Raw genomic sequence first — 13,196 nt, 5'->3', positions numbered from 1 at the left:
AAGTTGGGTTAATAATAGTGCTATACTACAGGCTATTTCAATGACTACATTAGATAAAATAGGTTAAAATTAGTATGTCTGCATGCTAAGCCGCTTCAGTTGTATCTGACTATTTGCAATGCTATGGACAGTAGCTGGCCAGGCTCCTCTGTCCGTGGGATTTTCCAGGCAAGAATACTGGAGTGGATTGCCATGCTCTCCTCCAGGGGATCTTCCAAATCCAGGGACTGAACCCGCATCTCTTAAGTCTCTTGCATTGGCAGGCAGGTTCTTTACCACTAGCACCACCTGAGAAGCCCAAAGTTAGTATAGTACATAATACACTCCAGTTGAATTATGGCTACTATAATTAGTGTCTGCATATTTATGAGTTGATAGCTAAGGAAAATTTTGCCTCCTGACTGTATATTTTGCAAAGTCCTGGCTCTGACCGCTTGATATGTCTCTTATAGTCTCTGAGTTTCTGTCCATAGTATTTCCCTTTGAGAATTCTATCCTCTTGGGAATTTCATGGCCTCTATGAATCTTATGTACATGAAAAGTGATTAGAAATCTTTTGGAGATGTGTCACTGAATCCTCTGAATCTTTGAAGCAATGCGATCCTACAGAGACATGGAAGCCTTGAGCCTCCCTAAAGGACCCCTCCGCCTCCTTACCTCAGCTGCAGTAGCTCAAGAAGAGCACAGTTTCCATGGTTAATCAGTGACAGCACTATTTTTGAAGAGATGACATGTGTTAAGTGCAAGTGTTTGTTTTGAGCTACTTGTTTCACATCCAGTTTCCAGGGTAGACTTGCATATGGAAAGTTTATTGAGAAGTGTTTTGTGGAACAGCACATAGGTTGAGGAATGAAAGCAGGTCTGGACAGACAGAGAAGTGAAATCATAATGGAGTCACAAGAAAGACCTCAGCTGATGGCACAGGGCACTGTGGAACTGGTGTGGCTCTTCTGAGTTGTCCTGCGTTAGGACCAGGGGGCCAGGTTTTCATGGCCCCCGCTTCAGTCCATCATTGGGTTCGGCTGCCTTTGGAAAGGGGACATGACCGTGGGCAAGTGGCTTCCTTCATCCCAGGGCAAAGTTGTTTGGTACCAGAGGATTATCATATAGTTGTGAGAAGGATCTGGTTATTGTGTAGGTCACACATTAATTGCAGAGATTTCTTCTGGTGATCTGACTGGCTAAACAGAAGAACGGTTTTCTTTTTTCCTCTTTATATATTTGGTTTTACCCTACGTAAATGTTCTCTATTGAGTAAATTTTATACTCTTCTGATCAACATTCTCTAATGAAATTTCCTTGCTTTTGAAGCTCCAACTATATTCTAATTATCCTACATCTTTATATTAAACCCAAGCCACGACTCACCCTCCATTAGTTAGACTTGTTGAGTAGTGAGAAGATCCCTGGGCCAGAAAACAAAATGCAGGGACAGTAAGGTCTAGGTCCAGTGCTGTACATGCTAGCTGCACAGCCTTTCACAGGGCATTCCATTTTTCTGAATTATATTTTCCTCATCAAAATATGAGATGCCCCAGGTAATTTTGATGTCCTTTCAGTTCTAAAAGCATGTGATTAGATGGCCTTTTTTGATATCATAGAGTCATGACACTATGATAAGTTAAGACTTTCATCTCTAAGTTAAGATTCACTTAGAAACAATTCACCACATCTAGAAACATACTTACGGTAAATTAAACAGATAAGAGGAAACAAGTTTCATGGAAAAGGTTTTCATTAAGGTCATGGCAGAAGGTAGAAAGAAAGAATGGATTTATAAGAAGATAAAGAATTCTTTATACTGAGCTTTAATTCAATGTTAATGTTTACTCTAAACTTTAGATTTTACTTATATGTTGGGAATCAAAGCATAGGAACTTCTCTATAAAACTGTTTGAGAATTAAATAAGGTGAGGGTTCCATTTTAAAGACCTTGACTGAATGACTGAATATATGTTATTTAAAGGTAGGCACTTTAGAAATAATAAAATATGTCCTTGTTTTTCAGTTTTATTAAATGCAGACTTCAATAATTCATTGTTATTCTAGATAATATGTAATTTTAAGCTCAATAATTACTTTTACTCCTAACGACAAGAAAATCATTGTTTAAGATAGCGAATAATTTCAAACTGATAATCCAAAAATCTGGTATATCTTTTGTCCTTCTACTTAACATCAGTGCAGATTTTTCATAATATAAACAAAATAATGACACCAGTAGAAAATCTCACATTTCCAGGGAATACTGTTTTCAGTTTAGAAATACTGACAGCCTAAAGTAAAACATTATAAGTCTGCTCTTCCTTTTATAGCAACCTATTAATATTTCCCTCTTTTTGGAAGCTTTAAATGTTGAAGAATATCCTGGAAGGAGAACCCACAGTCATTTCTTTCTTTGAACAATTCTGAAACATCATTTCCTATTAGGCAGTTGTGTGAGTACTGACAGCCTTGCCCCTCTTCTTCCCTAGAGATTAATTTATTTCCTGCAGTGCTTGCTCTTCATGGAAAATCTGACTTGTCAGCCTTCACCAATGGGAGATCTCAGCAGCAGAATGTTAATTATAAAAGCAAAACTATATACCATATTGAAAGGGAAAAACAGTTCTCCAGGCAATTCAACCTTTTTGTTTTCTTTTCTCTCCACTTCATCCTCTCCTCAGACTGTGCCTCAGTAGGAACATTATCTACTGGGGAAACATTCTGCGAGATGGTGGGGTATAGAGGAAATGTGTAGGCTTTGCCACCAGACAGACCCAAGACTGAATTCTAATTCAAAGAATGTTGAATTTCTTTGGGATTTGGTTTCTTTATCTGAAAACTAAACATAAAAACGCCTGCCTCATATGAAATTATATAATGAGACTGGCAGAGAGTAGACACTAGAAAATTATTCATATTACCATAGTCTTTGTTTAGCATCTACTGCCTATTGACTGGTGTGGCATAATAGTAACCATGTCACATGTTAATCTATTAGAGATTTGAAGAAATATATCTTTCAGCTTTAGGTGTTAGGCATATGAGATGAAGACACCTTATTGAGATGGCCTGTTTGAAACTTTACTCTTCATTTCCTTTCTCTTCTCATCACCACTCACACTTTTCATAATGCTCACTAGATACTTATAAACTTATTTTTTTTTCAAAAGTCAGTTCTTAAAAAATTAAAAGGTGTTTGCTAATAGTTTTAGACCTATCTATTCAGGTTGGAAACTGTGTTTGAGTTTACTAAAAGTTATTTCTCTAAAATTGTCAGTTTCTGCTTGCTTACATCTCAGAAATAAAGTTTTGGTGAATTAAGTCTTGAGACAAAGAAGATTGTCAGCAAAGGCGGTGGCAGCAAAGTAGAGATAAAGTTGAGAGATACAAAATGAAGAAACAAAATAAATTACTTTAAGTCCAGGATGATCACTCTTTCAGTAGTATGATTACAATTAACAAATCTGTTTAAGTATATTCACTTTTTTATTGTTGCCCCCACATGGTTTTATAATTTGTGTATAACACTAGAAAGAAAACCAATTAAAGCAAGTGTATCATTTTCTGTGATAAAATAGGAAAAAGATGTCACAATGTAAACTCATAATAAGTGAGACCTGCTACAGGGCTCCTACAGCAGACGGGAGTTCTGTGCACAGAGCAAAGAAAAGTGCTATTCTTTCACACGGCAAAGTAATATTTTTCTTAATGACCAGTGACAGTATTTTAACTTGGGTAGAACAAGGGATTGGATCTGTATGTTGATCTTTGCCTTTGACCTTTATAGAGTCATATGCACATCATTAATTGATCCTTTTTAATGGTAAATGCATTTTTTGAAACTATAGAGTTTTCTTAAAAATAATGAGCTTTTGAGCCTCTCCCCAATTTCCTAATTTTCCTTATTAATAACTTCTAATCTTATCATTTTAAATTTCCTTTCCCTTTTTTTCCTAACCTTTTTTTTCTTATTGGCAAAGGACTTTCTTTTACCTATTATTTCAATCAATTCTGTTTTTTATTTTATTCACAAGGCCCATCTTTAATTTGGCCAATAAATTAAGCAAAGCAAAAAGGAACAGATAACTTTGAAAATTTGTCTCAGTGAGTCTCTAAGTTCTTGTACATAAAATGGTCATTTAATGAGCATGTTAAAAATACATATTCTTGGGATTTTTTCTCTCTAGTAGTGTTGACAACCTCTGGTGGGTTATATGCATCCCATTGCCTGTTATTGTACTGCCCTCAAGCTAAGAATATTTGTCTTTTTTATTTTTCAACCACTTAAAAATATTTTAAGATATTTAAGATAAAATACATATTTAAAATAAAATATTTATCAGATATTTTCTGACACATGAAAATTTACCTGAAATTTAAATTTCAATTTTTATATAAAGTATTACTGCAACAGAGCCACACTTATTCATGTGCACATTGTCTGTAGCTGCTTTTGTGCTTTATCAGCAGAATTGAGTAGTTTTGACCAAGACCATATGTAAAGCCTAAAATTTTTACGATTTGGCCCTCTAGAAGGAAACTTTGCTAACCCCTGCTCTAGAGAGTCTGATTCAGAAGTTCTCAAGAAAGAACAGTAATTGAATTGATTTCAACATGTGTTTAGGTGATTGTAATACTGAGGTCTGACGACACTTTGAAAGGTAATACAGTAGGAAAATTATGAACAACCTGTCTCTTCTTCTCCCCTTCTCATCACCTACTCCATCAGCAATTCCTATTGGCTTTATCCTCAAACAGTATCTAGAATTTATCTTTTTTGTTTTTTCACCTAGTTCACTGCCATCAACTTTGTCCAAGCCATCATCATCTTTCATCTGGATTCTTGTATTAGCTTCCTAACTAGTCAATCTGCTTCTGCCCTTGCCTCAGTATCCTCCATTCTCAACAGGCCAGCCAGAGTGAATGTGTTAAAACCTAAATCTGATCATGTAACTCTTTTCTTCAGAATCCTCCAGGGATCTCTCCACTTCTGTCTACCTTGGCCTCCCAGCTGCGTCTCAGAAACCCTAGGGGCACTCCATCCTCAACACACCACAGGCTATTTTCTCTAAGTGGCATAGTCTTTCCCCTAGAAATTTGCATGTTTTTTGAGATTTTTTTTTTAACTTTACATAATTGTATTAGTTTTGCCAAATATCAAAATGAATCCACCACAGGTATACATGTGTTCCCCATCCTGAACCCTCCTTCTTCCTCCCTCCCCATACCATCCCTCTGGGTGGTCCCAGTGCACTAGCCCCAAGCATCCAGTATCGTGCATCGAGCCTGGACTGGCATCTCGTTTCATACATGATATTTTACATGTTTCAATGCCATTCTCCCAAATCTTCCCACCCTCTCCCTCTCCCACAGAGTCCATAAGACTGTTCTATACATCAGTGTCTCTTTTGCTGTCTCGTACACAGGGTTATTGTTACCATCTTTCTAAATTCCATATATATGCGTTAGTATACTGTATTGGTGTTTTTCCTTCTGCATGTCTTTTATCTTTGTCTCATTTAGGTCTTTCCTTAGCCATTACCTTCTTGGCAATTCCTTTCATGAACACCTTATTTGAAATTGTAATCTCTTCATAGGGGTCTACTGATCTCCTTTATGCCATCTCACATGCTGCACACCTTGCTTCGTTATTTTGATTATGGGCCATCTTCCCTACATGTGGGCTCCATGAGGATAGGAATTTTTATCCATTTGCTCTGTCCTTAGATTTAAAAGAGTTCCTGGCTTACTGCCAGTTCTCAATAAATATTTCTTGAATAGAGAAATGAAGCCCAGAAACCCATTCTGTTTGACAGATTATGTGTGACAACTATCAAAATGCAAAAACAATTGCCAGGAGTATAAGTCTCGTCTTTGAAAACTGACATAATATCTTGTAACCACCACAGATGAGAAGAAGAATAAATTTGTATCATTTGCTTTTTTCCCTCTCAACCAGTAACTTAGACAAAAGATGCTAAAGGAAAGTAAGTAGAGGAAGGGTACATGGGTGAAAATTCAGTTGAAGATGTTTGGAAGAGATTCTAGAAAGTTTCACAAAAAAGTGCTTCTTAGAGCAGGTAGATGTGGTTACTGCAAGTTTTACTTTTCAACATAAGGTTGAGCAGTTTGAGGAAAAGGACACTCAAAGTTCTCAAAAGGGAAAATTCAGGGCATGACTAGCCTTGGTTCAGTTAACTGTTTGGGAAAAATCAGCTTTATAAGAGAATGTAAAGTTGGTGATGGACGGGGAGGCCTGGCGTGCTGCAGTTCATGGTGTCACAAAGAGTCGGACACTACTGAGTGACTGAACTGAACTGAACTGAAAGCATTTTTAGATATACCTGAACTGGATTCCTCAAAAATCAGATGAAATGGAGATTTTCTTTGACTTTAATACTCTCATTCAAAAAATATCTCATCTAATCTTACATATTTTTAAACCTTCATTTTGTGGATTAAACAGTCATCTGTTCTCACATAGATGTTGACTATTGAAGAACTATTCTGACTATTGAAGAACACATTTTTGAGAGGAAAACAAAACAAAATAAAACTTCATTCTGTTTCTGTTCTTCTGTGGATGAAGTATTTGGCTTGAACTCTCAGGAACTGAGTGTACATGATTCCACAGCCTTCAGTTAACATCATCATCTAAGTAATTGTGAATTTTCAAAAATAGTATTCAATTCAAGGTAAGAAACATCACCTCCAAATTAATTTGGTGACATTTTCCAAAGGAGTGGTCGATGAATGCCAAAAGGTTTGATAGCTTTAAATCAATTTGAATTTTAAAACCTAAATAATTGTCAGAAAAATCAGTTCCTTCACATTTTGAGAATTCTTGCAACTTAATTCAATAAAGAATAAAGTTTCTATTCAACATGAAATCAGCTGTGTCTTAACTTCAGCTGGCCATTAAAGCACAGGCATCATTGAGGGGATCCCCGCCCTGGGTGGAAGAAGGGGCTAATTCAGGCAGAGAGAGGCAACTTATAAGGTCCCTTCCAAAACTAAGATTGTTGAAATCCTATTATTTTACATTGAGATAATTTAATTATTTTAATTCCTCCCCTCCCATGTTTCTGCTTAACTCTGTACTATCTTAAATCAATTTATTGACAAGGGAAAGTAAGACTAATAACTGTCAAGATGACAGATTGAACTTTCAAGCTACAGGTTTGTGTGACTATGAGATAGTAATAGCAAGTAATATTTCTGTTGCACTTTACATTTTACAAAGCACTTGCAGGTCCGTTATTACATTTGATGTTTCCTCAATGCTATGATTCTGTTATTGCTACCAAAACTTACTCACTTGTAAGAAAATGGAATTCAGAGATTTCTCAAGACACACAGCCAGTAAATCTTAGAATCAGGATTCAGATCGAGTTCTTCAGATTGTTTCTCTGTACTGCAGTGTATCTGTTTCATTTGCCTTCCCCAGCCTCTCCCCTTAGGAAAAGCTATGCTGTCAGGGAGAAATTTGGTTGTTATCCCTTTTTGCAGATAAAGTCACAAAGATAGTCTGTGGTGGAAGTGGGGATTATATCTGGGCATACTGCCTAAGAATCCTGTGTTCTTTTATCTATAATGTATATTCCACAGTATGTAGTTTTATTGCTGTTTGTGATAAAAGGAAGACATGAAAATCTAAAGGCAGCAGTTGGGGATGGTGGATGATGAGGAGAGTGAAATCAAAGAGAGCACGGGGTCTAGACGATCTTTCTCTCATCCGACCCCACCTTCCAGCCCCCAGCCTCACTTAGCACTGAGGGGGAGTTGATGGAAGAAAATAAATTTAGGCCGTTAGGGGAATTAGCATGATGTGTGGAGAAATTCCACTTTTTTCTGCTTTGACATCCCCTTTCTTTTTTCCCAGTAAGTCTGTGAACTCCTCAGAGATCACAGACTGTATGTTTTGTCCTTATATTTTACACAGATAGTAAAACTAGGTAACAGTTGATGAAACAGTAAAACTCTTTATTGCAAAATATAAAACTTTTACATTTATTGACTCATTTGATCTTTGTCATAACCCTGTAAGATAGGCATTATTGTCCCTTCCCCTGACCTGTTTTCAAAGATGAGGAAATAAGGTACACAAAGGTTAAGTAACTTCCTTAAGGTTATAGAGCCAGTGTGTAGTAGAAAAGGAAGGAAGAAAGAAGGAATGAAGGGAAGAAGAGGAGGGAGGAGAGGAGAGAGGAAGGCAAGAAGGAAGGGAGGAAGAAAGGAAGGAAGCAGAGGAGAAGGGAGGCAGGAAGGGAGGTAGGGAGGAAGTCATAGGCTAATGAACGCTCAGGGGCAACAACCTCAGAGAGTTCCTCTCCAGGTCCACGAGGCTAAGCACTTACTAGTAGATCATTAGTGCAATGAGGAGTGCACAAGTGAAAGAAATGATCAGTTTTCTGTCCTGTTTGACCATTATAGTTCACGCCATTAGAATTTTTTTTTTACGCCCCATGCTCCACACAGCCATAATGCAAAGAAGCGTCCATCTTCCCCGAACACAGAGTGCAGGGTAGCTTTCTTTCCTTGAGAATGTGACATGATGTCTTTTTTAAAAAAAATTAATTAATTTATTTTAATTGGAGGCTAGTTACTTTACAATATTGTAGTGGTTTTTGCCATACATTGACATGAATCAGCCATGGGTGTATATGATGTCTTAATGTCAAGTCTGTGCACATGTTTATTAGAAACTCGAGATTGTATAGCTTTTGCTTGAGACCTGTTGGCTTTTTTCATTTAACATTATAGGTACCCTTTTCTCCTCCACTAGATTTGAACTCCAGTGCATAGCCATTGTGTCACAGCTGAGGTGATAGGTCTGCAATTGGACATTTTTTAGAGCACAATCAAGCTCTAGCCTCTTACTAGCTGTGTGATTGCTAGGCAAGTCTCTTAACTTCACCTTGGAGTCAGGTTTTTGCTTTACATTACCAGATAAAAGAGTTTTTATAAGCATAAACTAAAACACAAAGAAAAGCACATTGTAAACTGAAAGACACTTAACAAATTTAATGTATTATCTCACAGAAATATCTACTTTGTTTTTGAAGGGTTAACGTTAGTTCCTGGAGTTTGGGGTTTTTTGTTTGTTTTGTTTTGGTTCTTATTTTGTTCTCAGTTCTCAAAAAATTTACAGGCAGGTGAGTGTCCTACAAACATTACTTGAAAGCAAGTAGTTTCTTTCTTGACTATTTCTAATACATGTTTCTGATGGACCCCTCTTAATCTTTTTTTCTTACAGAAATCTTCAAAACTGAAGAACATAAAAAATAACGAGATGTGACAGAAGCCACTTGGGCAGTGAACATAAATGTTGCAATGTAAAAGCAAACCTAGCCTTTTAGCTGAAAAAATAGCCCCAAAAGGAGTCTGGGCCATTGCGAAGGCGAAGACAACATTAAAAGTTTAACAGATAAAACTTAAAGAGCAACCTAGGATATAAAATTCACAGTCTATTCTGCTGTGCTAAAATCTACATGTATTTTTTTTATTGTTTCTTGGGACATGTTTATTTAATGTGCACATTTTTCTGTGGTTTCTATTCCCACTACTGACAATTAAGCAATTGAAAATTACTTTTATACTTTAGTTTCTTAGTGAAAAATTTTAAAATAGGATAAAAGCTCACCAAATATCTTCACTTTCCTTAGAATTTGTTTTGCCATTTTTTAGTGTTATCGTTATTGTTAAAAATAACAAAAAATAATTATATGAGAATGATCTAAAATAACCAGGTTTCAAGTCAATATATGGCAAAAACAATACAATATTTTAAAGTAAAATAAATTAATTAATTAATTAAAAATAAATAAAATTTTAAAAATTTTAATAAATAAATAAATAAAATAACCAGGTTTCTTATGTGATTCCCTTGGAGCTGTGGAAATAAGTTTAACTTCACATTTTCATTTAGTTTTAGAAACATATAGTGAAAAATGTGTTTGACACTTGACAGTCAAAACACTGTGAGTTACAGGAAGTTTCCATAACTTTTTCGCCTGTGCCTTAATAACCAGAGTTCATTACTGCAATATCACCAAAGACCTGATAATATGCTTTATTAATTTATGTACTGTACACTAGATAACCCTTTAGATACATGTTTATTAGGATTGTATGGAAGCCATTTCATTTATATATCATTTATGTAGTAAGTATACAGGGACAACATTGTTTTGCCTCTAACAAAATGACATGATAGAGAATTGTACAGGAATTATGCATGTGTGCTGTTTTGTTCAATTCTTGTGACCCCATGGACTACAGCCTGCCAGGCTCCTCTGCCATGGAATTTTCCAAGCAAGAATTTTCCTGGGGTGGTTTGCCATTTACTCCTTCAGTGGATCTTCCCGATCCAGGGATCAAACCCATGTCTCCTGCATCTCCTGCATTGGCAGGTGGATTCTTGAGCACTGAGCCACCTGGGAAGCCATACAGGTATTATACAGGAATTTAATGGCCAACTTTGGACTTGGTGCATAGGTCGGGCTGTAGACAAAAATATAGGTAATCTCATATCTCCTCATTATTTTATATTATGTATAGAAATTATTCACTCTTTTAGTACTAGTTTATGAAGACAAATCATGAAATAACTTTTCAACAGAAAAAAAATTACAATGAGAAATCTTTCATAAATGCTTATATTCTGACTTAACTTGCTTCTCTGTACCTTTTTTTTCTTCCTTTTTAAGTGGAAATGGATCCTGATTTCCAGTACCCTAAGGATTATTGGGTATGATTTGATATGGTAATATTTGTTATTTATGATTTCTGAATTTTTCTGATGCTTCACTTTTAAGTATTTTCATTGTTTGTGCACATAAAAACAAAAACTTTTAAAAGATTATGTCCCCACATTTGATTATTGAAGTCCACTGAGAATCCTTTCTTAACAACTTTGGCAAATTCTTGAAACTCACAAACCAGTTTGTTAATTTTCAAATAATAATGGTTAGTATTTTTATATGTTATATGAGAACAGTTAAGTCTGTACTTTTAGTAAGTATAATTCTTTGATTAGAAATTCAAGAGAATGCATGTCTTAGTTCAGTTGTAAATCATCAAGAGCTATCTAGTGGAAATCATATATAACATTTCTAATAATGCAAGTCCTTTTATGTACTGTGTTTCTGGCTTTCTTGAATTTGAAAGATGTAATATACTTCACGATCACCTATGGAAGATTTTGGGAGACTGAAAATAAAGTTTGTTTTGCATGTGTGTATGTTCTCTGTCATGTTTAACAACTATCATCTTGTAAAAAATAAAATATTCTTTAACTAGGATTGAAATCAGTTCTTCAAGGAAAAGTTTACCTGGGTTGACTTCCCAGGTGGCACTGCGGTAAAGACCACCGGCCAACACAGGAGATGCAAGAGATACAGGTTCCATCCCTGGGTCAGGGAGATCCCCTGGAGTAGGAAATAGCAACCCACTTCAGTATTCATGGCCAGGAAAATTCCCTGGACAAAGGAGCCTGGCAGGCTACAGTCCATGGGGTCACAAAGAGTCAGACACGAGTACACAAACATGCTTGAAACATGTTTACCTGTGTTAAAGAAGCCAGGAGAAGTGAGGTAATTACTCCTCACTCTGCCACCCACAACCAAGGACCTATAGGCCTGAGCTCAGCCATGTCTAACTCTTGGAGACCCCATAGACTGTTGCCCAACAGGTTTCTGTGTCCATAGGATTAACCCAGCAAGAATACTGGACTGGGTTGCCATTTCCTAATCCGAGGGATCTTCGCCCAGAGATAGAACCCACATCTCCTGCAGCTCTTGCATTGCAGGCCATTTCTTTATCACTGAGCCATCTGGGAAGCCCATAGTGCTGAGCACAATGATCAGATTTCACACTATGATGGGGCTGCATAGATAGATGCCAAGACCTCCAATAATCAATGCTGCCTTCTTGCTAACTGAATTAAACAATCTGGGGAAGGGAATGGAAAGGGGGTGAGAAATGAAGAAAGAAAGGTGTTCTTTGAGACATGTTTGGTTTTTATAACCAAGACTTTAATATAAAAAGTATTTGTTTTAAGATCAAAGTCAGTATTAATGAGACTTTTGAATGTTTATCCAAAGGCTTAAGTTACAACCTTCTTCTAAAAGGAAAAGGGTATGTAAAACCCCTGGGAAGAAAGAGTCAGAATCCAAATATATCCCAAAAGTCTGGAATACAAGAAACTCAAGCCCAAGAGAATGAAAACTGTTTTATGATCAAAAATTTGCAGTTTGACTCTTTACTGCTTCTACTGCTACCACTGAGACCCACTTTCAATCATCTTTTCTTGGTTTTCTGCAGTAACCTTGTAACCGTTCTCGCCTTTCCTGTTTCAGTTCAGTTCAGTTGCTCAGTCATGTCCAACTCTTTGCGACCTCGTGAATTGCAGCACGCCAGGCCTCCCTGTCCATCACCAATTCCCGGAGTTCACTCAAATTCACGTCCATTGAGTCCGTGATGCCATCCAGCCATCTCATCCTCTGTCGTCCCCTTCTCCTCCTGCCCCCAATCCCTCCCAGCATCAGAGTCTTTTCCAATGAGTCAACTCTTCGCATGAGGTGGCCAAAGTACTGGAGTTTCAGCTTTAGAATCAGTCCTTTCAAAGAACACCCAGGACTGATCTCCTTTAGAATGGACTGGTTGGATCTCCTTGCAGTCCAAGGGACTCTCAAGAGTCTTCTCCAACACCACAGTTCAAAAGCACCAGTTCTTCGGCGCTCAGCTTTCTTCACAGTCCAACTCTCACATCCATACATGACCACTGGAAAAACCATAGCCTTGACTAGACGGACCTTTGTTTGCAAAGTAATGTCTTTGCTTTTGAATATGCTATCTAGGTTGGTCATAACTTTCCTTCCAAGGAGTAAGTATCTTTTAATTTCATGGCTGCAATCACCATCATTTAACACAGTACTAAGACTGACCTCATTAGAACATATTATTTCACACCACAGTCGCTTCCCACCTCACTCAGAGTAAAACCCAAAATTCCTGAAATGATCTGCAAAGCCCTACAAAATCTGTTCCTGTTACCTCTCTGACCTCTTGTCCTCTCACTCACTGTGCTCAAGTCATGCTGGCCACCTCACTGTTCATCCAACAGGACTGGGCAGTCTTACCTCCAGGCCTTTTCCTTTGCTTTCTTTCCACCAGGAAAAGCTCTTTGCTCAGATAGCCATACAGGTCAG

At 37.1% G+C, this 13,196-nt stretch overlaps 1 protein-coding gene across 1 annotated transcript in view; it reads left to right on the top strand.

Annotated features, from left to right (window-relative positions):
• The window catches only part of THEMIS (thymocyte selection associated), a 199,436-nt gene extending 188,217 nt beyond the window's left edge, over positions 1-11,219 (top strand). The window contains 1 exon segment of the mRNA NM_001098116.1: positions 9,242-11,219. Coding sequence (NP_001091585.1) covers positions 9,242-9,273 — 32 coding nt within the window. The 3' untranslated portion in view covers positions 9,274-11,219.
• Positions 11,220-13,196: the final 1,977 nt, after the last annotated feature.

The sequence above is a fragment of the Bos taurus genome, chromosome 9, assembly GCF_002263795.3.
Source record: "Bos taurus isolate L1 Dominette 01449 registration number 42190680 breed Hereford chromosome 9, ARS-UCD2.0, whole genome shotgun sequence".
In the NCBI taxonomy this organism is placed as follows: domain Eukaryota; kingdom Metazoa; phylum Chordata; class Mammalia; order Artiodactyla; family Bovidae; genus Bos; species Bos taurus.
The sequence above is the reverse complement of the archived record's forward strand: the minus strand, read 5'-3'. Positions and strand labels throughout refer to the sequence as shown.